At 44.2% G+C, this 27,600-nt stretch overlaps 1 protein-coding gene across 2 annotated transcripts; it reads right to left on the minus strand.

Annotated features, from left to right (window-relative positions):
- LOC310768368 (dual specificity protein phosphatase 22-A-like) lies at positions 1 to 25,766 on the minus strand. 2 transcript variants are annotated; one of them, XM_083626381.1, is made up of 10 exons: positions 25,586 to 25,766; positions 24,685 to 24,885; positions 24,555 to 24,600; positions 24,278 to 24,382; positions 19,516 to 19,549; positions 18,012 to 18,094; positions 13,777 to 13,826; positions 9,008 to 9,082; positions 5,143 to 5,314; positions 1 to 1,147 (listed from the first exon to the last, which is right to left on the minus strand). In XM_083626381.1, exons 4-10 carry the CDS (start codon positions 24,296 to 24,298, stop codon positions 935 to 937), a joined length of 648 nt encoding a protein of 215 aa, XP_083482507.1. In that variant the 5' UTR covers positions 24,299 to 24,382; positions 24,555 to 24,600; positions 24,685 to 24,885; positions 25,586 to 25,766; the 3' UTR covers positions 1 to 934. The 2 variants fall into 2 exon arrangements, with proteins under 2 accessions (XP_083482507.1, XP_083482506.1); XM_083626380.1 differs by lacking the exon at positions 25,586 to 25,766 and having other exon boundaries at positions 24,555 to 24,689.
- Between the last annotated feature and the right edge of the window lie 1,834 nt (positions 25,767 to 27,600).

The following is a 27,600-nucleotide window of genomic DNA, read 5'->3' on the forward strand; positions in this document are numbered from 1 at the left end:
TTGTTTCTAGTGCATTTTATATTTATTGGTATTTTGGAATATGGCTTTCAGCAACATAATACACAATAGCTAACACCAAGCTGCTGGTGTTTTGCTGGCTCTGAATGAAAAGCACTGCAAGATTCAAGCATGTCCTGGAAATTTAGTTCTGTGCAATTAAAGCCCTGTTGGATTAAAGCCCTCTTGCCACCCTAGTGCAACAAATCCACTTAAAAAAAGAAAACGAAACTGATTTTTTTGCTGCTAGGAAAGTGATGGGAAATGCTTTGAAAAGTGTGTGGTTAATGAACGATTAACAAGGAGATTTGTAAACGCCCTGCAAGCTAATAAGGAAGATTGTTTATTGTGGTATAAGCTCCCTGCAAAGAACTCAGAATGTATACTCAATAAAGATTGGATATAACCTAAGCTCTGTGTAATCAGATTGAATGCTCAATAAACAGATTGTCTGGAGGACCTCAGAAATGAAAATGCCTGGACTCAAGCCAAAAGCCCTCCACGTCACTTGGGAAAGCACCCCCTGTACCAATGAGCCAGTCAACTTCCATCTGCTCATCATGCTAGATTCAATGTTGTTGTGTCTCAAATTTCTCTTCCTGGAAACCTCATCTTTGGCTCTAAACCATCATCTCACTTTCTCTCACTGACTTCAGAAAGCCCCCAATGGCTGTGCTAATCCCAACTACCAGGGGCGCAACCCAAAGAGAGAGAACAGATGCTACCTAGCAAGGCCATACAACAAGCCTGTGGCAGAGGCGGGGGTGGGAAATAGAGTGAGTTTGACTCTGAACCACTGAGCAATGCCGATTGCACCCACAACATGTCCAAGATGCAGCTGATCTATTCACTCCTCACCGTGGGTCAGAATAACTAAGCTGTGTTCTCCTTAAAGAGATAACAGGCAGAGTTCTTCCAAGTCTTTAATGAGCTCTTGCTATCTATTCATCCACCGGCTGTGGCTGCAGCTGCTGTCATAGGTAGTATGTGGCTGAGAGCTAGTTTGGCTCGGGGCATTGATCCAGTTAGTTTCTCTGAGTCCACCTTGCTGCTGGTTTACTTTCTCTTCTTGCTGGGAAAGTAAGCACTGCAAGTCCTCTTGGTCACTGAGTGGGTTCTTGCCATACTCCTGCTGAATCCAGGCCCTGTACTGTCAAGACAAAATCCCGGAGAAGCTGCATAAGAGATGAAGGATGAGCAAAGACAATGCAGGCAATGCAGGTAAAACCAGTGGGCACAGTGAAGCCTTTCCCAAGTTGGTGCTCTCCAGATGATTTGGACTACAACTCCCATCAGCTTCTACTGGCTGGGGGCCAGTGGGAGTTGTAGTCTTAAGTGTCCAGTGGGCACCAGGATGAGGAAGACTGGCCTAACAGGTGTATGTCAGAAGCACCTGGCCTTATACAATTATGATGAAATGACAAGTGAATGCAGTAGTCTATTTTGCAAATGGATTCTCACTACATTGTTCAAATAGCCACCTAAGTGGAGAGGATGTCATTGCCCACAGCAGTTTCTCTGGTTTGTATCCCCTGCCTTGTGTTATTATTAGTATCCTACTCAATATCTCCTCTTTCTCCCCTCCTCTCTTGTCTACTTGCTGTGCAAAAATATGACAATTAAAAAAAATTTTTTTTGAAAAAGCAGCAGCTGTGTTTTAAATGCAGAGTCATTGCTGTTTGGTTTTGAGCAAGACATTTGAGCTAGTTAAACAGGGGGGCAGGGAAATCACACCATGTGTGTTCAATTCAACTCAGAATAAAAGTTGCAGGAACTTACCTAAAGCCATGTGAGTAAAGAATTAGGAAATAATGAATACATAACCCTTACAGCTGATTCCCCACGCTGGGAGGATCCCTTGTGAGCGCCACCTCCCACGCACAGCCATGCTAATGGTCCCCTGATCATTCATGTCCTTAAGTGGGCTACCCCCAGCCTATTGGGGGACTTCCAGTGGGATTTTTTTTAAAAGATTGCATGTAATAATATATCTGCCCTCTGGGCCATGGAAATCTAATGCACAACTTTTATTCTTTTAATCAGGAAAGCATGCAATGTTTTGTTTCAAGGCGGAGGTGCAATGCTGTAGCTAGTCACACAGTAAAAAGGAAACTTGGTTTATTTCCTATCAAGGACTTGCAAGTAAACAATGTGATCCATAACCCCAAACTGCCACAAAGTAACCGATCCTGCATTCATGGCAAAAGTCAAGCGTCATTCTGCTTGGGTGGGTGGAGGACTCTGTTTTGCTTGCACCCTGCGTGAGACTTGGTTTTTTGTTTTACTAAGTCTTTGGCTTTCAGGGAAGTTGCCTGTTTTCTAGAGATACTTTTAATGTGTATTATTTGTTTGTTTGTTTCTTGAATAGGTGATGCTTTGCCTGCTTCTTGGTAGGTTCTGAGCTTTGCTAGTTTTTCTTCTGTGAAATGGGTATTTTGTGGTGCAACCACAACAATTCCTTAGATTTCCAAATGTGCCCCTGAACCCAAAAATGTTCAAGGACCTCTGCATGTTAAACTCTCTGCTTTCTCTGCAAAATAGGTTGTGGGCAGCATACCCATACTCAGTTACCCACTGAAAGCCATGGCCATTAATTTCAATGGCGACAACCCTAAGAAAGCCATATAGACAAGAGGGCTCTGCAAGTAGCTTGGGCTTCTGGCTCTCTTCCTGGATATCTGATAAGGGAGTGGTGGAAACAGTGGCTGTCTGCTGGAATGGTTAAGCTGTGTCTCCACCTACATGCAATCTGTGTACCTGTAAATATAATTCAAACATTGCAAAGCAGGGGGGAAAAAGTCACCAGGACCGGTAGCCTCCTTCCCAAGAAAACCAAACAAAGGGAAGCACCTGTCCCTAGAAATCTTCACAGTGAGGGTAAGCACAATGATATTGCTGTTTTTATTTCTCTTATCAGCTGCTGTGAACATGCTTGTCAGTTGGAAGCCAGCCTCAAAAAATATTTTAAATACATAAACTGCCAAATTGGTCATTGGAGGAAGAAGTCATGGCTGTATGTGCAGGTGCAGTGCTTTGGCAGGGTGTCAGAGTTGAGCTAGGAAAGAAATGGGCTTAGAAAAGCGAAGACTTGGGTGTGGCACACAATACTGCCATCAAGCACTTGATTGGCAAAGGTCTCAGTGCCAGTATGTCCTGCAGAGATAAGCTGGTTGGCTTTGCCCTGTGGAGCAGAACATCAGTCCTCCACACCCAAGTCTTGCAGTCTCTGCCCACAGATATAGCTGCAGCACAGAGTGACTTTCATTTAGAACTGAAAGTGAAAGTGGTTCTTGCCACTTTCTAGAGACAAGAGGAGCCCTGTTCAATCATATCAAAGGTCAGGGTTGCCACCTTTGGTCAGGTAAAATAAGGGACAGGTCGGGGGGGAATTGGGGGGCTAAAAATTACTTTACCTGGTGCAGAAGTGACTTCAAATCAATCCATTACAACAGTGGCATAGCGTGGGGGGTGCAGGGGGGGCCGGCCGCACCGGGCGCAACATCTGGGGGTTAGGGTTAGGGGGCGCAAATCCACGGGTTAGGGGGCACAAATTACTTGCCTTGCCCCGGGTGCTGACAACCCATGCTACGCCACTGCATTACAATAGAATATGGGCTTTCCTCTCTCTCCTCCACTGGACCAGGCCCCTGCAAACTGCTTCTCTTGCTCTCCAACCCACCACTGCTCCCCTGCCCACACAAAACCCGAGACTGCACTGTAGCAGACCTGTGCACTGCAGACCCCCTCTCTTGCTCTCTGCAACCCACCCTCTGCCTCCTGGTAGCCTACAAGCTGACTACAAAGGCAACCAGGGATGGACCCGTTACTATTTCTGCAGCAGGCAGGGTCCCTGTCTCCAGCATCCTATGGCTACCAAATCAGCATAAAAGGGGAGCTTTTTAGCTACTGAGAAGTATTCTCATCCTTTGTGCTGATTGGTGCCACAGTGAAAGGAGGGGAGTCGGCCACTGAGGATTGGCTCCTAGGGTCACTCTGGAGATGGCGCTCAGGAAGAACAATGAGTTCTTCTGTATGTTCCAAAGCTTAAGTATTTAGGAGCACAGAAACCACGAGGTCCAAATCATTTGCCCGCACACGTGCACAGAAAATAGTAGATCTAGCTGAAATACAACACAGGGATCTGCATTGATTGTTTCAATGCATCCCTTATTAGTATTATTGTATAATTATAAGATTGTTGCATAAACTTAGAAGGTTGTATAATGTGTATGACTATCATGAAGGGACCCTGCACAATTTACCACTACACCCCTTAGTGTGACAGGGATATGGTCTGGGGAGAGTTCCGAGGTCCAGATAGAGAGGCCACATTAGGCCCTCTGGCCTGAGGTTTCCCAGCCCTGCCCTTTCACATAGAACAGATCTGCATTATGCCGCAAAACAAACAGTCGTAGAGTGAAAAGGGCCAGTTCATATCTTCAGCAACCAAACATCCTTCCTTGGGGAAATGTTCTGTTCTGCGAGGCGTCATGCCTGATGCCCAAGTCAGCTGAATTCATGGGGGATGCCCAAATCAGCTGAATTTGTGCCCTTTGGGGGAATGCCTGGCTCAAATAGTTTTTGCAAACTGTGGTACATTTTTCTCCGAAAGCCTTCTTGTGCAGCACCACCTCATCTTTCCACCCTCCTTCAGCCCACTCCTCAGCATGGGATATTCTCAGAATATCCTGGAGGTTCTTTATTTTAAAAGAAAGCAACAACTTTCTGAGAAGGGAAGTTAAAGCACAGGGCACTAGACCCATAAATGTTGGGAGTCAGGAGGAACCTGCGGACAGTCTCAGCTGTGAGACATGCTCACACTGGGTTTCCTTGGGGCACTGGGGGGAAAAACATTTGTTGCAAAGAAAAAGTACTTTCACTTGCTGTCTCACTGTTCTTCAACAATCAGCTTAGGTCCAGGACACCTTCGAAGGATGGCTGTATTTTGGTACAAGTATTGTTCAGAAAATGTGAATTAGGGAGATTTGCCTATCAGTGCAAAGTGAATCTGATTCCTCTCTCATCACTGTGTGTGAGAGAGGAACAAGGAAAAAGCTAACTTTCAGCTATCTCTGAAGACATGAGCCTGTAAATGTTGCTCTGAAGTGCCAACTGGGTTAGTAGACCAGAAGCATGAAGTCTTACCTCCTTGAGCAGAGTGACTTCATACTCCTGAAGCTGTTCCTGGAAGCCAAAGTTGGGGCTCACATAAGAACGGACAGCTTTGGTGGCTGTCAGGCACTCTTCCCAGCCAAAGTTAGTGACCGTCATGAGATAGGCCACCAGGATGGTGGTGCTGCGAGACACTCCAGCTAAGCTGTTGAGCAGAAATAAAGGAGCAATGTTTTCAGTTAGGAACAGGAGTGAAGAAAACCCATGTTAGGATTGTGCAAGACCCCCAAGTCTTGCTCCCTCCACTCTTGGACATATTCCCAAGTTTGTACATGTACTACAGCATTCATGTATCATAGAATTCAAGATGGACGCCCTCTTATCAAGTACCATTTTGCCACCTAAATGTTATGGAGGATAAGGCTATCAATGGCTGCTAAATACCACAGCTCTATTCTACCTCCTTTTTCAGAGACAGTATGCTGCTGAATACCAGTTACTGAGGATCACAAGTGGAGAGATTCTGCATGTATTCAGGTCCTGCATGTGGCCTTCCCATAGGCATCTGATAGACCACTATGGCAACAAGATGCTGGACTCAATGGACTTCTGGCCTAATCCAGCAGGGCTTTTCATATTTTCTTGACTTTATTATTAGCTTTCAAAATCCTTGAGTCTTCATTTACGGTATTTATTTAGAGATTTCTAGCCCATGCGTCCAGTGCCTCCCTGTGTAATATGCAGAGTCACTTACAACAGTTTAAAGTTACTGTGTTTTGTTGTTGCTGTTTATTGCATTTACCAGTAACTTTATACCATTAAAAGTTTCAAAGTGACTTGACAAGCTAAAATATAACAGCAATGTAAAACTAGGAAAAATTAAAACCACCAACAATATAAAATATATAAAATGCTCATCCGGCAATGTATTAATAAGGACAAGTCCTATCCACCCCACTAAAAGATGAGCACCCCTGTAACAGGCAAAATTAATTAATCTAAGGGCTGGGTAAACAGTTAGGGCTTAGCCTGGTGCCTAAAGACTGACAAAAATGGTGCCAGGTACATCTCCCTCAAGAGACGATTGCCCAGACAAGGGGCCATCACTTAAAAAGCCTGTTCTCATTACTTCTAATGGCAGTTTATTGTGGACTCTGTGCTACTCAGGCCTGCAAGCTTTTTTGCAGTGTCCATATGACATCATCCTCATCAAAATACCAAGCAATATTATTTCTTCATTTACCTTTTCTGCCAGAAATTTGGTAAGTTAGAAAAAGAATACTCCAGAAAGGGTAAATCCAGATGAAATGGAAGGGGAGGATATGGGATGGCCTTATGATGGGTGCACTGTTGTGTGGATGTTGCAAAAAATGGACTCCACCATGAACTGCCATGTGACAGAACCCACAGCATCAACAACATAGATTTACAATGCCATAAAGGCAGAGGTCACAGATTAAACATTTTTTTTATTTGATTAATTTTATGACTCACTTCCCATGGAGCATATCAAAGCAATTTCAGAATTATTAGTAGTAGTGGTATTAATTTCCCGACTCGCCCTTCACTTTCAGGTGCCAGGGCAGGTTGCAACAATTTAAAAATCAGCATTGAAAACAGTTAAAACAAATGGCAGTCACAGGGTGGGTCCTAACATATTGTTAAAACAAGGGCATTAAATATATATATATATTAAATATATATATATATGGAAAAACCATTACATGTATAAAAACTTGACATGATCTTAGTGTGACTCTTGGCTATCAAAATGAGAGACAAGCAGGGAGAAAAGGCTTTGAAATGATGGACATGGTTGATGACAGATGCTGGGAGTGGATTTGACAGTGAGAGTGGAGTGGCTCATCGCCCTTTTGAAGCCTCTGCTTGGCTAATGAAGCCATTGGCTAGGATCCAAAGAATGGGGCAAAATGAAGGAGGCAGAATAGAAGAGTGTGTCTAGTAGGCAGCGGGTATCTTCACGCTCCAGCCCCACCTTCTGCAGATGGTTTCTGCACAATCCACATGATACATTGACTGACTTGTAAAATCTAAATAAATTTGCTGCAGCTTGCATAAGGAATCCTTTGGGGGGGGGGTAGCTAAAAGCTGCAACAGCATGCCAAACTAATCCTTCAGTGCTAGCTGAACGGAACAAAAGCAAGACCTGCTTCTTTAGCTCAAGCCATTGGTGCTTTCAGAATTCCAACGATAACATCCAGCTTTGGGGGAAAGCAAAAGGTTGTTGACAGTGCAATCCTATCCATGTCCACTTAAAGTAAAAGTATGCTCACTTTACCATCTTAGAGCTCAACAAAGTTGTTCCCTGTCCCCCAGGCATTTCACACCTCTTCCCTCCCCCCTTACAAGGGTTCACATCAGCACCAGCTTCAATTCATCTGTTTGTGTGCACACCAGGGAGCATTGACAGAGCAAAGATGTCTTTACCTCATGGCAAGAAATGAACTAGGAACAGCTTAAGGACTGCAGTCAGCGAGTCGCTTGTTTGAGAAACTACAGTGCCAAACAGTAGTACCATAGAACAAGAGATACATATGCATTTTGGATAATGTTGTGTGAGCATGGATTAAAAACCCAGCACTGGAATCACGTAAGTGCACAGCAAACAGGAGTATAAACACAGCCCAGGGATGCTTCCAGGCTGTTGCTATTTTCTGGTGGGACTGAATCACATATCAGCAAATTCAGGTTGTGCAAGGGAAGTTTATTTGGAGCTTCCGCACAACAAATCAGCCCCCCTAAAAAAAATAAGACTCTTTGCAATAAGGAATAGGAAGATGCACAGAAAAGTGTGGGATAATGTTTCCTTGATGCAACAACATCTGACCTCCCCACAAACTAATCCGAATGGACTCTCAGTGACTACCGGGTGTCACCTAACCTCCCTGCAAACTTTGTACAAACAAATCAAGCTGAATGCTCAATAAATTTGTCACCTGGAAGTGGTTGAAGTCCCGCTACATTCAATACTGCTTCCTTCCGAGTATACATAGATAGGATTGCAGCCTTTATTTTTCTCCTATCTCAGCCTATATTAAACTCTAGCAAATTTGCGTGACCTAAATGTATGTATATCAATCAATCTCTTTATAATGATCAATGACCAGTATTCAAAAAATACAAATTTATAAAATAAAACAAAACCATACAAAATAGAGAACCATAACAATAAAATTACTAGTAAATGTACTGTACTGTAGAACACCAGGAACAGAATTGTGAGTTTGCTAAAATTCATCCCTGGTAGGTATTTAGCCATCCTGGAAGAGGTGGATGCCTTGTGATCTGGAAGCATAAAATGCATCCAAATGTCCTTGGAATTTCTAGTAAAAATGTTAGGTATATCATGAGGAGAAGAGCAATACATAAGAGCATGAGTTGTTGAATCTTCCTCTCCTGATTCACAGGGACATTTACGTTGACATTAGGGAATTATTTGAAACCTCCCCTCCAAAACAGCTAGTATAACAGCATTTAAATGCACCAGAGTGAAGGCTCTGTGGTGTTTTGGAACAGAGAGCAGATAAAGATGGCTGAAGTGCTCTGTCAATTAAAATGTTATTTGAGGTTAAACCTAGATCATTTTGGCATTCAGCATCTGCAATGTGTTGCCTGAGTATTGTTCAGGCCATTTCATTTCCCATGAAGATAAGATAACTCATGGAAAAACCCATAACGCTGCCACTTTTCAGACAACGATTGTTTCAAGCCTGAATGAAAATCATCCTGCAAGGTTAAGGGAGCCAGATCAGTCGAGTATGTATGTATAGCCTAGGAATGACTGCCAGCAGGTTTCCAGAGATATATAAATGTCTGTATACATATATTATAGTGTGCTCCCCATCCTGAAAAGGAAAGACAGAGAAAAGCAGCTCACCAATGAATGAGACATCCTCCTCCGTGTAGCCGACATTCATGAATAAACTTGATGCACTCCTTGAAGTGTTGTATCCTGAGAGCAAAGAAGAAAAATTAGGAATTGTTTGCCCTGAACTAGAGATGAAGGTGAAATTTGATTCAGCATGAGAACCAAATCACAGCTATCCTTCAAAAAGTGTTACTCATCCAAAATTTTGTGATGCAGTTCTCCAATGGAATAATGTTTACAAAAATGCATATATTAGGGGAAAGGGTGCAAATAAATGAAGGTATTAATGAAAATACCATACAAAGATGCATTAAATTAGGGGAAATTGCTCACCGAAATGTGGGAATGAGTAAAAACTGCATGTAAAAATGTGTTTATTAGCAGAAATTTGCTTTGACGTGCTTTATATTGTGTGTTTTATATTGTAAACTGCCCTGTGATCTTCAGATGAAGGGCAGCATAGAAATTTAATAAATAAAATATAAATAAATAAACTGTCAGCACCCTAACAAACAACAGTTCCCAGGATACTTTGGAGGAAAATGTAAGTGTTTAAATTGATATGATACTTCTTTAAATTTATGGTGTAGATTTGGTCTAGGACTCAGGGTCATCCAACTGAGTAGATCTTAAACAAACTAAATGAAGTCCTTCATCACACAATGCATTATTATTAATTCACGAACTCACTACCACTTGATGTGATGGTGGAAATTGACTTCATATTGTCAGTATGTTGCAGGACAGATTGAAAGTGACAAGGAAATGCACTGGAAAGTATGGAATGAATGAATGACTAATGGGAAGGTGTAACAACACCCCTCAAACAAATCAAGATGAACGTTCATTGCCGTATAACCGCCCTGCAAACATATCAGAATGTATGCTCATTAAAGACCAGACCAAATCTAAACTCTGCATTAGCTTTGTGCAAGCCACTCAGGAAGAATGCTGAATAAACTGGTCATCTGGAGAACTTAGATGGCTTTCAAATGGAAATAGACAATTTCATGGAGGAGATGAGCTTATCAGTGGCTCATAGGTGTGCTGGTAGCTAAATAGAACCTAGAGAAGGGCAGTATAGCTGTGAATGCCAAACGCAATTGCAGGAGAGGCTTGTAGGCTTTCCAGAGGCATCTGGTTGGTGAAAAGGTGGCTGCTGGAATAGATGGATTGATGGTCGGATGAAGAAAGGAAGTGCTGTAGCTCAGTAGCAGAGCACATGAGTAGCCTGCAGAAGATCCCAGGTTTAATCCCAGCATCTCCAGGTTTTAGACCCCTGTCTGAAACCTTGGAGAGCCACCGCCAGTCTGACTCAGTATAAGACAGAATTAGGCAGTATAAGACTCAGTCCCCAATGACGTGCTCTATGGGGAACTGACTTCAGGCTCCAGGCACATTGACAGACCAACTCTATGTTACAAAGATGTCTGCAAATGTGACATGAAGGCTGGCAACATCAACCCTGCCCTGTGAGAATCCCTTGCAGTGCCTGGAGACAGACAGACAGGTCGTGTATCCATAGCAGTGACCAGACGAGGAATGACTGTGAGGAGCTCAGGGAGAAGAAATGCCATGGTGCATCTGCAGCAGCACAATTAAATGCCTTTGTCTGCCCCAGATGCAACAAAACATGTCTGTCCTGTATCAGTCTCTACAGCCACAGCAGGCAGTACACTCCTCCATTGTCTACCGAGACAATGCCAACATGTATAAGGCATCTGTGCAAGCCTGCACCCTCCTAAGTCTGCACACAAGGGGCACAAGATCACTGCATCACATCACTGAGAGTTATCCACACCTACAGTCAGATCTGTGCACGTTCCTGCCCCTCCCCCTTCCCTTTCACCCTTTAGTGCCACTCCTTTGATGCTGGCAAAGGAACTGACAGCACCTCCTTTGACCTTCACTTACGAAAAGGAAATGAAAGAAAAATGAAACCAAACAAAGGTGTGGGCAGCGCCAGAAGCAATGCCAGTAAAGAGGCACTTAACACTGTACGTGGCAGTCAGATTTCCTGCTTGATGATAAGCCTGGTAAACTTGAGGCATGCTGAGAAAAAGGAGACTCATCCCAGGTCCTTGACACCTCAACAAAAGGTGTTTCCATTCACAGAAATAACATTCAGGTACTGTAAAATCCCCTTCTCGATTTCTTCACTCTGGCCTGATGAGAAGTGGATGACGAGGTAATGAATCCTCTCAATTTGGTAATCTATTTTTAGATCCTGAGTGCAGAATTGTTTATTTAAAAGTCAAAATAGAATTGTTGTTGCTGCTGCCAGTGGTGTAGTGTGGGGGAGCCATGGGGCAGTTGTCCCGCACACAACATTGCCAGGGGTGCAAAATTTCAATACCCATTGCTGCCTCAATACAGCTGCCCACTTTCGTCCCTGGGCTCCATTGAAAACGGCTTCTCCATGAGAATCAGAAAGTGACCTTTCCATACAACAGAGTGACTCTTCTTTTCTTATCTCTGAGGATGCAATATCCTGGATGATGTTGACACCATTAGGCAGTTGAATGCGCATGCGTACTCTGTCCATTTCCCTCCCTCCTACCCACCCCCTACCCACAGCCTCGGGAGCTGGCTACTCACACTACACCACTCGTTGCTGCTGTTCTTGTTGTTGTAATAATAATAAATTTTCTTCTCTGCAGGATGCACACACTTTTTATTTCAGGAATTTTAAGTGAGTTTTTCTGATGAGATGGACAGTTTTAACTGATCTTAAGATATACTAGCAACCTCATACCCATTGTTGCTCAGGAATTCTAAAAAAACCAAAAAACCAGTGCAGTTTTGAAATCCTTGGTTAAAATCAGTGCAGTTTTGAAATCCTTGGTTAAAATCAGTTCAGTTTTGAAATCAGTGGTTACAATCAGTGCAGTTTTGAAAGGTTCAAGTCCACCATCTTGATTCCAAATGGCACCCAATTGTATCTCAGCATAGACAAAAACCCACTCTTCGATCTCAGGAACTATCATGTAAAATTAGGTGATGACAACTTAGGAGATGTCCAGATGCATAGCAAACAAGCAACTTTCCACGATATGCAGTTCATGCTGCATTCCTATTTTACCCAAATACATATTAAGTGGTACATGCATTATTAAAATAAATAAATGACCCTACAGCAGTGTGTAGTTTTCTCTGTTTTTCTTCTTCTTACAGGAGTAGCACCTGCTGTGCCATGAATTATAAAATGTTTGATAACACCTGGTTGGAAGTTGTCTAGTCTCAAACAAGCTATAGCTAAGATTAACCACAGTTTGGAAGACACAACAAACATGGCGGGGGAGAAGCTTCCAGTCTCCTGGTGGTAGGGCTGAAGGAGAAGAGGAAGAGGAGGAAGTGTGAGAGCCAGAGGCTACTTGTGGGTCTTTTCCATCACAATCAGACATAGCACCCTTTATCTGCCCTACTCCACTCATGACCAGAATGGTTAAAGCATCTCCACATGGTTTTTCCTCCACTCTTTCACTGCAAGTTTGTGAATGTACAAAATGGTACGGTCATCATTCTGGACCAATTTGCAAGGAAGAGGAGGGGGAGGAGAGTTTGGATTTGATATCTCGCCTTTCACTCCCCTTAAGGAGTCTCAAAGCGGCTAACAATCTCCTTTCCCTTCCTCCCCCACAAGAAACACTCTGTGAGGTGAGTGAGGCTGAGAGACTTCAGAGAAGTGTGACTGGCCCAAGGTCACCCAGCAGCTGCATGTGGAGGAGCGGGGAAGTGAACCCGGTTCACCACATTACGAGTCCACCGCTTTTAACCACAACACCACGCTGGCTGTGGTTAAGATCACCAAGGCTGTGTTCTTGCAGGTGTGGCATTAAAACCCTCTTGGAAAGCAAGAGTGGGTGGTGATGGGTCACAACCCCCACTTTCAGCCCACTAACTATGGGTCATTCCAAGTCACCCAGTCTCATCTGGACTCTTGCGGGGGGGAACCTTTCTAAGTTCACCAGGATTGTGAAATTCAGAGTCTAATGCAATGTGCAGAAAATAACCCCTTAAGAGCAAAACTTCCTTCCTGTGGCCCATTGCTTAGAGGCATGTTATGATTGAAAGAAAAAGAAATAAGAAGGGAAGGGAATAAACAAAACACCCTCTCCTCCCCCCCCAAAAAAAACTTGATGGAGCAGGACTTTCTTGTCAAGCTTCTCAGTTCCCTCAGAGGGAACCTTTAGCTCAGGGAAGGGGCCCTTTCATCTGAGGGGGTAGCTTTTCAGTTGACATTGAGACACTGAATCCTGTGCCCATAAAAGAAAAGAGATCAGGTCATGCTTTGTCTTGGGGGTAAAGAACCATTTTCAGCCTGAGGGCCACATTGCCTTCTAAGCAGCCTTCTGGGGGCCACATGCCAGTGATGGGCAGGGCTGGAGGCAAAAGTGGGTGGAGCAACAAATGTGAATTTTCCTTTTTTACAGACAGCTAGTTTCTACACACTTTCACACTGTCTTCCATTCAGCGAAACGAAGGGCAGTGTCAGAGTTCAAGGACAAATTCGAGGTTAAGCACTCAAGCAGAGTCAATGAGTGAATGATGTGGTCTAAGGAAATGAGGCCATGGCCAGGGAGAGGCTTGGAGGACCACATTCAGGGCCCAGCCTGAGCTTTCCCATCTCTGCTCCATGCACTAACATAAGATGGATCAGTGTGTTGATTACAAAACCGGTTTCTCTGATGAACAACAAGTGAGAAAAACAGGATTGCTCTCCAGGAAAGCTAGCATGTTTGCATTGTATACAGGCTGAAAACCCTGAGAGAACTTACAGGTTTTGATTCGAAGAGTCTGAGGCTGATATGCAGAGGTAGGTCATGTCCTGTGAAAAAAGAGACAAACTTTACAAGGGACTTGTGCATTCCACTTCATGCAGGAGGCACAGCACAGTAAACAAATGGCGGGACATCTGCTATTGTTCTGTGATAGTCCTCAGCGTAACCTCAGATTTGTTATTTGCACTTAGCACAACCTCATCTGATTAAGAGCCAAACAACTCATTATCTTGGAGCTCCATTTTAGAAATGTGTACTGACCACGAGATTCAGTTCAGACCACAGCATTGTAAAATAAGCTTGAGTTGGCTTAGACTAAATTGGAGACTACCTGGTCCAGCTCTGGGGTCAGATTCTGCTTCATTCCCTCCACCACCAGGCACGACTGGGGAATCAAAACATGGCCACAACTTTTTCCCCCCTTTTGAAAGCCACCCAGAGTGGCTGGGGTAACCCATTCAGATAAGAGGCATATTATTATTATTATTATTATTATTATTATTATTATTATTATTACCCACAGAAGTGGGTAAAATTTGCAGACATAGTAACCCATCCAGGTTCAGGGGTACTTCTGTTGGACAACTCTAAAATGTTGTCATTTGAAAAATAATAATTGTGGCACTATGGAAAACAGCACTATTTGTAAGTCTGGATCATTGAGGTGCTCCAGGGCTCCCTGCTTCAAACTGTGCCCCTATGATGCTTTCCCTTTTCAGAGCCCCAGCATAACAAGTAATTATGCCCTAAATCTGCATTACGCCCTCTGCACCAGGTTGATGGAAGAGTTCTGATCAGATGCAGCCAGCCTGATGGAAGAGTTCTAGGAAACATAAAACCTTGCTCACTGTTTTATGATGCTTTAATCAGCCCCAATGAAGATGGTTGCTGTCAGATGACCTGTTAGTTGAGCATTGACCCTCCCTGATCTCTTTGCACTAGGTCTGCGAGGGCGCTAAGCAACATCAACTGCTTGCTGAGCATTCATTCCTATTTGTTTTCAGGGAGGTTAGAATCATAGAATTGTACATTTGGAAGGGATCCCAGGGGTCATCTAGTCCAAACCCCCTGCAATGCAGAAATCACAGTTAAATGTCGTTGTCAAGCAAATATGCCAGGCATTCCACTGCTTCTTCCCATCACTTTTCTCATCCCCATAAGCCTAATGCTATGGTGGAACAGGTTTGCTGTGCAAGAGCACCAAATCAGCTTAAATGTGAAACCTGAATAACGTCATACCTTGGATCCCGAACGTCTTGCGAGTCAAACATTTTGGCCCCCAAACGCCGCAAACCTGAAAGTGAGTGTTCCGGTTTTGTGAACGTTCTTTGAAACCCGAACGTCCAATGGGGCTACCGCGGCTTCTGATTGACTGCAGGAGCTTCCTGCAGCCAATTGGAAGCCGTGCCTTGGTTTCCAAATGTTTTGGAAGTTGAACGGACTTCCGGAACGGATTCCATTCGATTTCCAAGGTACCACTGTATCTCCAGCTGAAAGGACCTCAGGTGACAGGTGACTGTGGAGAAAGCTCTCTCTCTCTTCCCAAGACCAGTTGCCACCAGCCAAATTGGACAATACAGGGCTGGAGAAGCCCATGGTTTGAGCTGGCATATCACAGCTTCCTATGTTCAGATGCAGAAAAAGAGAGGGGGGACTGATATAGTCCAAATTAACCATCAAGCTAAGCACACCACAGAGCAGAGACCTCATCCAACTTGAGTCTACCTGCTGCTGCTGCACAATTTTCAGATTGTTTTCTATTGGACCAAGTCATTCCCAACTTGGTTCATCTATACGTAGGTTGTTGCTTTTTTTTAAGGGGGGGGGGAGACAACACCGCTAGTATCAAAAATACTTTTTGCGGACAGTGTTGCAACACGTTTGCAACAGTAAAATCTTCCAGGCAGTTGCTAACCTCTCCCTCTCCTGTCCTCACCCCACCCCATCCTTCCCAGGCAATCACACAACAATACACATCAGGATTAATTACTATTCTCCACTGAAGCTTCCTCCCACCCCTGCTCACTACCAGAGATGGGACCCCCCCACCCCACCCCCATGCACACTCTCTCAGCATTTGCTGGAGGGCTAGGCATGGGAAAGGAGCTTGACTCTGCAATTCTTTTTGCCAGAGTGACAAATTGCTCAATGCACCCGTGTGTTTCCAGTTCCCCTTTTCTCCCTGGCCTCATTCACTCCATCATGTTGTAAGACCTCTGCGCCCATTTGCCATCTGTCTGGCAAGTCTGCAGAGATGCGGTCCAAGCAGCTGCGGCTTTGGTGAGCGGTTTTTGCTCCCTGCATTTGATTTCCCGCCCCCCCCCCCGATGACATTAGTCTGTATCTCTTACCAAGAAAATGGCTTTCATGGAGTTCATTTTCAAAATAAATACATACTGTATTTTCTTGGGAAGCAAAGCAGCATGTATCGCCTGGGCAAATTCACCCACCCAAAACCAACACCATCAGTACACACACACAACTCTCTACAGCTGTATTCAGTCATGCGGTTTATTGCATTAGTTTTACTGGTTACAATGCTAGTGCCTCTATCCTGATTTCTAACATGTCTTTTAGGCTACATTTATTCTATAAATTTAAAGTGCTATCATGCCACTTTAAACAGTCATGGCTTGCCCTAAGGAATTCACTTAGTTCAAGTGCTGAGAGCTGTTAGGGGAACCCTGATTCCCCTCACAGAGCTACAATTCTCAGAGTTCCCTGTGAAGAGGAGTTGATTAGTAAACCACCCCAGATTTCTTTGGTGGAACTATGACTGTTAAAGTGGCATCACAATGCTTTAAATTCAAGGTGTTAATGTGGCCCTGGAAACAGCTAACACAGAAATGAGCACTGAACAGCTGTTAGATTTCCAGAAGTGGTTCTTTGGCTATGTGAAGTATCACATAAAGTGTGAAAATTATCAGGTAAGGAAACATCAGGGAAGCAGAATAAACTGCTATTAGCAGCAGCTGCATCAGAAGGTGCCTTGTATCAAGTCAGATAATTGGCGCATCTAGCTCAGTATTGCCTACACCAGATACAGGAAACCTCTGGCCCTCCAGATGTTGCTGCACTACAACTCCCATCATCCCCTGGTCGTTGGCCATGTTTAATTCCATTTTATCTGAACAAAAAAGTCCCCAACGTAACTTTGTAAGATGCTGGAGAGGGAGGGCCTACAGCAAAACCATAACCCAAAGTGAGGGCTAAAGAGCTGAGGAGGGGGAGTATAAGAAGCAGTTTGTACTGTGCCACATTTTATTATGTTTTAAGTTGCTTTTATGGGACATGGGTTAAACCACAGAGCCTAGGACTTGCCAATCAGAAGGTCGGTGGTTCGAATCCCCACAAAGGGCTAAGCTCCCATTGCTCAGTCCCTACTCCTGCCAACCTAGCAGTTCGAAAGCACGTCAAAGTGCAAGTAGATAAATAGGTACCGCTGCGGCAGGAAGGTAAACGGCATTTCCATGCGCTGCTCTAGTTCACCAGAAGCGGCTTAGTCATGCTGGCCACATGATCCAGAAGCTGTACGCTGGCTCCCTCGGCCAGTAAAGCAAGATGAGCGCCGCAACCTCAGAGTCATCCACAACTGGACCTAATAGTCAGGGGTCCCTTTACCTTTACCTTAAGTTGCTTTTAGCCCTGGAGGCAACAAAAAAAACCACTATTATTATCATTTAAATTGGAGAAATGCTAGCCAATCATAGAATCACAGGGTTGGAAGGGACCTGAGGTTCATCTAGTCCAGAGGTTCTCAACCTTTTTGAGTCCACGGCTCCCTTGACCAACTGCATTCTTTCTACAGCACCCCAGTATGACCAGTGGTTGAGGATGATGGAAGCTGTAGTCCAGCAACATCTGGAGGGATGCAGATTCCCCATCCCTATACTAGACAAATCTGGCATTACAAGACAACTGAAAGCAAGATCTGTTAATGCACAGCATGTGGAGGGAGGGAGGGTTGGGAAACCTGGCATAATCATTTCTGTAATTGCACTGCCCTCTACTGGCTTGTGACATTTCATAACTTCACCACAGAAATAATTACCTTCATGCATTCACATTTTAGCTGGGGAAGCCAAAGAAATATGAATGAATAAGGTGGCAAATGGCCTGCAGCTGGGGTCCCTAAAGCATTTTACATATTTTCCAGCTGTCATGTTTTAAGTAATTGGATTCCTCCTTATTGCTATGATCCAAGATGCTCCAGATCTCCTCTCCGTACTCACTTCCAGCACAGGCTTAGCATTATTATGCACCGACAAGATGTGTGTGATCCCATTCTTCACTAAGTTCTCTTTGTCCTCAGAATCTGGAAAGAAAGAGAGACTTCTAAGATCCAAGATGAATAAAAAGGTGCATTAGTTCATAACCCTTGCTTTAATCCAGCAAAGACCAAAACAGGATGTTACATAGAAAGATGTGTGTAAACTTTCTCCCATTTTTTTAAGGGAAAAGCAGCCTCTGGAAGCTGCAGATTTATCACCAGAAAAGTGCTATGGAGGACTTGACCCTTTCCCTTCCAGCCAATGCAAAACCTCCCTCAAGTAAAGATATTGGTACTTATGTGTAGCTTCTACTTTGGTCCTTGTGTTCTTAAGCAAGGATTTGCCCACATGTGGACACTATTTAGCTGTTCATCCACTTCTCCACCTCCTGTTGAATTAAACCACAGCAGTCCACCCACACATATATTAGGAGCAACTTCAGTCTTTCCCATTCACAACAGGAGGCATTCTGTCTTGTGATTGTCCCCACCTTCTAATCTGTTGATTCTAATATGTGGGCTAATTTTATTATTATTTTTTCTAGTGTGTACGTGTTTGCAAGGGGACTGGTTGGCTTTTAATGCTGTTACCATAAATTGTTGTGTGATTTTTATTTTGCATTTTTGTTCTTGTTTTCTCTCTTTTCGAATACTGTATGTATAAGACCCTTTGGGGAAAGCACTTGATAAGCGGTGTATATATTATGCAAATAAACAACTACAGATTAAACTAACTATGAAGAAATTATGAACATGCACTCTTGCTTTATAACATTAAATCATGTGGATGGATCCAGCCCCAGATTAAGACCCTTAGTGTTAAATAGTGGGTAGACATATCAGACGACACAGCGATTCTTCAAACAGCTCTTGTTTATTCACAGGCCAGAACAGAACTGAACTGAACTTAACTGAAGGGTTCAGCCAGCCTGCTTATATAGAGCTCCACTACAACGCAACTGTAACAACTTTCTGTAACTATCCAATCACTGAACGTCACTTTCAATCCCTTATTTGCATATGTGGACCTGAGTGAAAACTATCTACAGTATCCCCCTGCTGGCCCAGAGTGAGAACTTCAGTAGCACTGAAGCACTGAAAATATTGTTGTGCCCTCCCCGCCCCATATGTAACTCAAAATAAAAGCAGTGCTAAACCATAAAATGAAATTTTGTTTTTCAAAATGGCACAGAACTTACCTGTATGTTAAAATGGCACATATGCCTTGTGAAACACATGGTTCCCTTGCATTATATCAATCTATGTTAGTAGGACACTTCCTGGTCTTGGTGGGGATAAGTAATAATACTCCTAAATCTATAACAATACATACACCATGCAAAGATGAAACCAGCTCATCATTCCACAGTTGTACTAGATTCTAGGAGGAGGAGGAAGCAGAGGCCACATACACTGATCATAATAAACATCTGCTAGGAGACAGGCAGAGTTTGAAAAACACTTACCCCTGATGTTTCCAAGGTACAGCCCCCCTACAACCTGAAAATAAGCCAAGAAAAATAATTAGTGCTGCAGGCGCTGTCCCTTGTGAACAAGATCCTCCTGGGCTTATTTTATTTATTTCATAAAATTGATTGTAAAAACAAAAAAACCAAGCAAACCTCAAAGTGGTTTACAAAAAGATAAAACAAGAAAACAAAAGAAAATATTACAATATTTTAAAACATACAGAAAGTTAAATTACTAAAAATAATTATTAAAATTCACACTTTCTATGCATCTGGGTAGGCTTAACAGTAACGTTTTTTAGAGGAAAAGAGATGGAAGTATCTGCCTATTTTTGTTCTCTTCATTTCTCATTTTTCCAATCTTAAATTCAATTCTCCACATTTCTGCAAGAATGGTCTCATTTAAAAAAAAAATCTCATAGAAATTCTTCCTCATTTGGGGAAGAATTTCTCCTGGCACATTTTTGCACCCAGTTTTGAGTCACATACATGTTTTTGCATGCAAGTGTTCATAATGCATTTTGGTATATGTCCATTAATGTATTCATTTTTATATTGTTCTCATATTGTTTCAGGAAGTGCGAATTTGATAAGTTCAGCTTTAAATGTGAATGGAAATAAATTCCTCCCCAATCCCTTCTCCCAGAGCACAGGTCAATCCCCTGGAGCTGACTAAGGGTGGACAGAATGAGGACCAGTATCTACCAATAGATCACTGAATGATTTGCAGTAGACCAACATGGATTTCTTCTCCGTTCCCCACCCAATTCTTTAACCATTGCAATAACTTCCCAGTCCCCAAACCTGGCTTCTGAAATGAAGAAAGCATGAGAGGAGAGAATTCTGAACAGATTTGAGGGGCAGGGCTGTAGCTCAGAGGCATAACATCTGCTTTGCATTCAGAAGGTCCCAGATACAACCCTCAGAATCTCCAGGCATGGGTGTAGCAGATTTTTTGGGGGGGAGTGGACTTTTGTGGGAGGGCAGGACTTTCATTAGTGGGGGCAGAACTGATGTGATTGATTGGTTGGTTGGTTGGTTAGTTAGTTAAGTATTTCTACTATTTTACTTGATCTGGGGGGAGGCAGCTGCCCTCCCCCCGGGATACGCCCATGTCTCCAGGTAGGTCAGGGAAAAGCTCCTTGCCTGAAACCATGGGAACCTGCTGCCAGTCAGTGTAGATCAGCCAGAGCTAGATGCACACATGATCCAACTCTGCATATCTATCTATATCTATCTATCATCTATCTATCTATCTATCTATCTATCTATCTATCATCTATCTATCTATAATCTCAGCTTCCTATGAGAGGACTGTGAGCTCAGTTCTAGGACTTGGGCATAGATTTGGTGCCTTTTAAAAAGCAGCATTCTGAATCCTTTGCCCACTGCCAGCCTCACAAGGAACACACAAAGCGCCAGGCAACCTAAACATCAGGCCTTCCCGGCGTGACCTTTCAAACAGACACGGCTTGGCTTCCCACCAGCAGCAAGGGTCTGCTGTGGCCCAGAGACGCCATGGCTCTGTTTTGCGTTTCTATAGCAGCCAGCGCAGATCTTCCAAACAACTCCACTACGAGAGACGGCATCCAGGGCAGGCACACACGAAGGTGCTATTTTTAAATGCTTAGCTCGAGACATCTGAACAAAACAGGCCCCCTCTCTCTCGTTCCTTCCTCCTGCTCTGAAGAGCAAAGAACAGTTACAACGTGCTGTGTTCCCCGCCTGCCTCCTAACAAAACGAACTTGGGCAGTGTGGTACAGTGGTTAGAGTGTCAGACTAGGACCTGAACAAGTCAGATTTTGTAGAAAGCATTATGACAATGAGCTATCCTCCATGGCGGGTGGTGCCTATAGGAGCTGGTAGGGTGTAAGACAGGGAGCCCAACAGTAGGTGGAGCCAGAGCCAGTGGCAGATGCAGACAATTACTGTACCAACTGAGCCAACTCAGCCAACTAGTTTTGCCCCCATCCTCCTCCCTGCTGTGTTCTACAAGGGCAACATTGAGACTAAGGAAGATGAAGCTGACAGGCAGGGCCACCCTCCTTGAACTGGTTGGAAGTAGGAATGCAGGCAAGTAGGAGCAGGCTGAGTTTGGTGGGACAGTGTCCCGTTTGCCCTAATAGACCTGCCTCTGCTGAATATCCTGCCTACTGTTGCAGGAAAGTGAGCCAGCCAGCTGAGAAAACCTCTTGTCCGCAATTATTTCAATCCAGAAACAGGGAGGTCGGCAGTCTCCGATTTGAGCAGGCATTTTTATCTGGGTCAGAGGATCTAATTTTAATTCAGTAAAGCTGTGACTTTTCCTGTACAGGCAGTAAACTGATCCCACTGCCAGGCACCCAGCTGCATGTTAAACAAATAGTTCTTCAGTGAGTTGTTGTTGTTGTTGTTGTTAAAAAGAATACCAACCAATATTGCTGAATGTCTTCTGATAAAAACAGGAGGCTGCAGCAAGTGTAAGTGGGGTGGAAAGCTCACTAAGTGGGAAAGGTAAACTGGAGGGAGTTGAGAGTTCTCTGGAAACACAGACCAATAGTTTAGTAATCCTTCTAACATCCCTGCAAGGTAGGCCATTGTTGTTATCGTTAATATTGCAGACAGGGAAGGCTGAGGGAATATAGCTTGCTTGGGGCCACTGTAAATTCTTCGCAATAGGCAAGTATTCCTCTGAATTACCAACAATAAGTTGCTGGGAATTTCAAACAGGGAGAGTGCTGTTGTGTTCAGGTCCTGCTTGCTCACTTCCCAACTGGGGTATCTGGTTGGCCACTGTGAAGACAGAGTGTTGGACTTGGTGGGCCCTTGGCCTGATCTAATGGGGATCTTCTTATGTCATGAAAATTTGAACTAGCAGCTTCTCAGCTCATCCTTCCATCCAGTGCTCTTCGGTGGAGCAGGTGGATAAATTTACACAATGGACTTAATGGTCTTACAGCGATGATCAGGTGTGCTGCTTCAGTCGTGGAGCTGACAATCAATGCTTCTATTCCCTCTACCCTGCTGTTCCATGGCTTACAACTACCTCTGCATCCCTGATACGTTAGAGCCATGCTCACCAAGGACCATGTCTGTTGTAGCAGTTGTGATACACTGTGCTCGATACTGCATGGTTTTTAATTGTATTTTTATTGCTTGCTTGCTTCATTCATTTATTCATTTATTCATTTATTTATTATTGCATTTATATCCCACTTTCTTTTTATTCAGAGAGCTCAAAGTGACTAACATGGTCCTCCCCTCTCCATTTTTTATTCTTACAACAACCCTGTAAGGTAGGTTAGGCCCAAGGTCACCCAGTGAGCTTCAGTTCCTTGAACCCTGGTCTTTCAGGTCCTGGTCGGACATTCTGAGCACACTAGCTCAGTGTTTACTTTTTTACATTGTATACTATTGTATTACAATTTGCAATCAATCAAACTGAATTTCTAATGAAAGAAGCAATAAACATACAATTGAAAATCAATATGACTACTGAATGCAGACATGCTTTGAAAGACTACCTGAGTGAAGTTTCTGGACCACTGGTGGTCCACAGTTTGAAAACTCCTGTGTTTAAGCAAAAAGCCACCAAAAAGTCGGTTTTGCCACCCGATTAAAAATACGAAAGTGTGCATCAGACATAGGCAAACTCGGCTCTCCAGATGTTATGGGACTACAACTCCCATCATCCCTGACCACTGGTCCTGTTAGCTGGGGTTGTTGGGAGTTGTAGTCCCAAAACATCTGGAGGGCCAAGTTTTCCTATGCCTGGTGTGCATGCTCAGACTCACTTAAATCACAGCCACATTAATGGATAATTAGAATTTGCTGCTGCTGCGGTGTTAACACATGCCCGACAATAATGAGCCAATTTTTAAGGTAAAAATAATAAAAACGTCAACATGCCTACCTGGCTGCCACAAGATTATAAAGTGTTTTTAAAAAGGAAAGGAAGGGAGGACACTGGGATGGCCAGCATCAAGCCGGTTCAGCCCCAGCATACAGTGCCTGTTTGCTGCTGCTTCCATCCTCGTCATGGGTGGGGGAGGGCAGGAGACTGGACTTTGGCCCTGGGGTGCGGCCCTGCTGCTCCACCAGCTGCTCCACAACCACTCAAACTGAGCCTTATTTCTTTGACATAAATTGCTTCACTGCAGACTTCCCTAACCTGGTCCCTTCTCGATTTTGGGGGACTACCAAGTCCCATCAGCCCCAGTCGTGCTAGTGCAGTCTCGTTGGCCAAGTGTCCAGCCAGGACCCAGGAGACCAGGGTTCAAATCCCACTCAGCCATGAAACTCATTGGGTGACCTTGAAGACCAGTCCCTCTCAGCTTAACCTACACCACAGGGTTGTGGTGGGGATTTAATGAACGGGGGAGAACCATGTAAGCCAGCTTAAGCTTCTTGGAGGAAACAATGGGATATAAATGCAACAAATAAAATAAAATAAAATACTACCTAGAATCATAGAATCATAGAATCATAGAATCATAGAATCATAGAGTTGGAAGAGACCACAAGGGCCATCGAGTCCAACCCCCTGCCAAGCAGGAAACACCATCAGAGCACTCCTGACATATGGTTGTCAAGCCTCTGCTTAAAGACCTCCAAAGAAGGAGACTCCACCACACTCCTTGGCAGCAAATTCCACTGTCGAACAGCTCTTACTGTCAGGAAGTTCTTCCTAATGTTTAGGTGGAATCTTCTTTACCTTCTTTACCTTACCACCCCCATTCCCACTTTTTGCTAAGTTGCAATGAACCCCAAGGATTGTACCTTACTCATACCGGTCCCCATGCCACCTTTGAGTTCCTCAGCAGGCAGGCTCACACACAAAACCCACAGTTGCTCATTCCAGTTTCCCTGTTTGTCACCAGGGCACTGCAAAACAAGGAGAGAAAAGGGAGGGAAACACCCTTATAACTGAGACTTGCTTTCCTCCTCTGACTCATTCCGAAAGGTGCGTTTATCTGCTGAGGAGTGTTATGGGCCAGGAAGAGCATGCGCTGGTTATTATGGGGTGGGGACTTGCAGGAAATCTCCGTACACTTACCAGCTTTGCCGCATCTGAAGTGGGAGGACAGAATACCAGGCAGGAACTGACACACACAGAGAGAGAAGCAGCGGTGTTAATATTAAGGGTCACAACAGGACACGGAGGAATGGGGACTCGGGATTCTCACCAAGATCTGCAGATCTTACGTCACCAGCTGTGACATGGGATCCTTGGTCAGTTGCTGGCGGATTCCTGTGTGGGGCATCGATGCTTGTCACACAAACACACACACTCCCCTCCCATCTCTGCTTCATGAGTCACTGTGCTACAGCTGTTGCTGCCAAGTGAAATGTCTAACATACTGTTGCAATGCAGAGGTTCTGCCTTACTGAAAAAGACAAAAAGAGGGGAAATCAACATCACCCTAAACAAACTTGGGGAAGGGGGGGCGTTAATGGAAACAGCTGTCCCCCCAGCCTTTGCTTATCACAGAAACCCTTCAAAATCTGCACTGCTCTGGATTTTGCACCGCAGCTGCCCAGCCCAGTAATGTGTGCAGACATTGCATTGTGTGCAGGCTTGAGTCAATGTATATATTGATATTAGGGGCTTCCCCCCCACCCCACTTGCTCTGCCCGCCAACTCTGCCTACTCATTTGCCAGCCACCCTTCCCCCACCCCTGACCACCCTTTACCCCTCACCCATCCCCTTGCCTCCCCCACCGGCACCAGTTTGCTCCCAGCCCCCTTCTCTTTTAAAGGAGGGAAGAGGCGCTTCACAGTGTGACTTGCTAAACCACTGTGTGAAGCACCTCCCACTTCCATTTAACCTCCCTTACATTTTTATGTATAAAGGAAGAAAAGTAATGTACAAAAAAATGCATTGCATTGGGGTTTGGTTTTGTTTTTTGCAAAAATGTGTATACTTTGCATACAAAAATGGGTTAGGGGGGAATAGGCTTGAATTTCATGTTTTTAAAATATATATATTTTTTAAAAATATAATTGCAAACTGATGCAGCAATGTGGAAAACTGAACTTAGGTTTGGAAAAATGAGAAAGTAAAATTGTCATTTGCCCATTCCTACCTCTTAGGTAAAGGCTCCAGTTGGGCTGCTCTGGAGTCGTGCTAGGAGCTTCCTCGGAGACGGCAGCAAAGCGTCATCCGCCAGCAGAGGCATCAGCTCCTTTCTGCTGCAGTCATGCTTTCTTTGGCCAAAATACCTTCATTCATTCCTTGCTTGCATCTTTCCAAAGCCAGCCTCCAAAGAAAGGAAGTGGGAAAGGGACCTCTGTTTTGGTACATTATCAGGATTCACCTGAAGAGGGTGCTGTTGCAGAGGCCAGCCGGCCTCTCTCACAGGGATTTAGAAAGCAGGTCAGCGACTGTAGAGTCAGTGAAGGCAGCTAGTGCTATTTTCAGGCACAAGCCACTGGGCAAAGCACTTCAGCTCAGAGGGTAACCTCCCCCACCCAAGCGATCCTTATATTGCTAGGCTGCAAGGGACACAGGACGCAGCTGGCTTATTAGCTGACCTGCAAATCCGTAGCACCAGGGAATGAACTGCAAAATGCTATTCACAACAAGAGAGGTGGTGTGGTGTAGTGGTTAAAAGCATCAGACTTAAGAGCTAAGTGCCTAGGGCTGAAATCCTGTCCCTTCTCAGCCATGCTCACTGGCTATCCTTGGGCCAGCCATGGTCTCTTAGCCTAACCTACCTCACAGGACTGTTGTGAGGAGAAAGTAGGAGGGGAACCCTGTACACAACCTGGAGCTCCTTGGACAAAAGGTGGGGTATAGATGTAATAAAATAGTATAAAGGGGGCTGACAAGAGCCGGTAAGGCTGATTCACACATATGTCAATACACCACCTGAATGCGACAAAATTTGAAATCCTTCTCATGCAGTAATAGTGATAGGATCATTCATGGTCCCGCAGCTGTATTCTGCAGATGTGAACCTTTACAGCTATGCAAACAGCCCGTGCGATCTATAGTAGCTTACGGCTTTTGTTGCTGTGCATGAACAAGCATCAGTCACATTCACTTTCAGCTCAATATGCAGGTCAAGGGAAGAACAGCAGGAGTGACCCCTCCCACCCCTTCCTCTTCTCTGTGCATTGATTCTCCATGGAATTTCGGGGGGGGGGGGGCTCCCAACTGACTGCATGTACTACACACACAAAATCAGGTATGAGAGTTCCATCAGAAGCACTAGAGATTATCTGTCACTAGGCCTGCTCCTATCTTGGATTGTTTACAAGCTACACTAAAGAGCACCAAGGTATTAGGAATTAGCATTCACAGATGGATTTCTCAAAGTAGTGTCACGGCATCTAAAACTGTCTATAGAGGCAGATCGCAACATAGATAAGATCTAATGCAATGTAGTCATATTTTTTTCTGCCGCCATTGTGACTTATCACTGCCATCAAGCAGCTCCCTTTGCCAGCTCAGCCACACACATACCCTGTGGGAAGCCAAAGGCAAGGTGGTGCCAACCTTTGGGAAGGCTTCCAGAAGGTCAGCCCTCAGGCAACAGCTTTGCTGCATTGCAGTAGCAGAAGCTGCTGAGCACTTGGTGCAGAAATTGAGCTAATTCAGGGCAGCAGCATCCGAACCTATAGGCATCGTTGAAGCCAGATTTATTGCCTACATTGTGTTCTGCACACTCTCAAGTTTTATGCAGAATGAGAGGTGTGGTTTCCCTGCTGATTACAATCTGTGGCATAGTGCATGTTGACGTGTCATGCAGCGGTCCTGCCTTTCAGCATGCACTCAAAAGAACACAGAATCGTTTTTTTGCCAGGCCATTTCTGCTGCCGTGGTTTGACAACTCCAAGCACTAAGTGCTTATTAAAAATGCATCAGCACACTAGATGCTTCCAGAGTTGCTGGATCACATAAGATGCATTTGGTATTTCAGCAGCCAGAATCTCCCTGAGATATTTTTTAAAAAGATTATCTCCAAGAGATGGTCACAAAGTCCTTTTCTTTTTTTTAATTTCAACTTTTAATCTTGCTGTGTAGATTTTACATCTAAAAATATAGCAAGAGGGACAATTTATACTTCCTTGGACCCTAGAACAAAGCAGAATAAAC

This window comes from Podarcis filfolensis (genome assembly GCF_964270895.1).
Source record: "Podarcis filfolensis genome assembly, chromosome: 8".
Classification (NCBI taxonomy): Eukaryota; Metazoa; Chordata; class Lepidosauria; order Squamata; family Lacertidae; genus Podarcis; species Podarcis filfolensis.

What these genes read in the sequence shown, in the direction of transcription:
- LOC310768368 (XM_083626381.1), bottom strand. Translation starts at nt 24,298, where the DNA reads ATGGGGACCGGTATGAGTAAG. An exon ending in TGGGGACCGGTATGAGTAAG is followed by an intron (nt 19,550 to 24,277) that starts GTACAATCCTTG and finishes GCTTATTTTCAG; the next exon opens with GTTGTAGGGGGGCTGTACCT. An exon ending in AAGTCACTCTGCTCAAGGAG is followed by an intron (nt 1,148 to 5,142) that starts GTAAGACTTCAT and finishes TTGTCTTGACAG; the next exon opens with TACAGGGCCTGGATTCAGCA.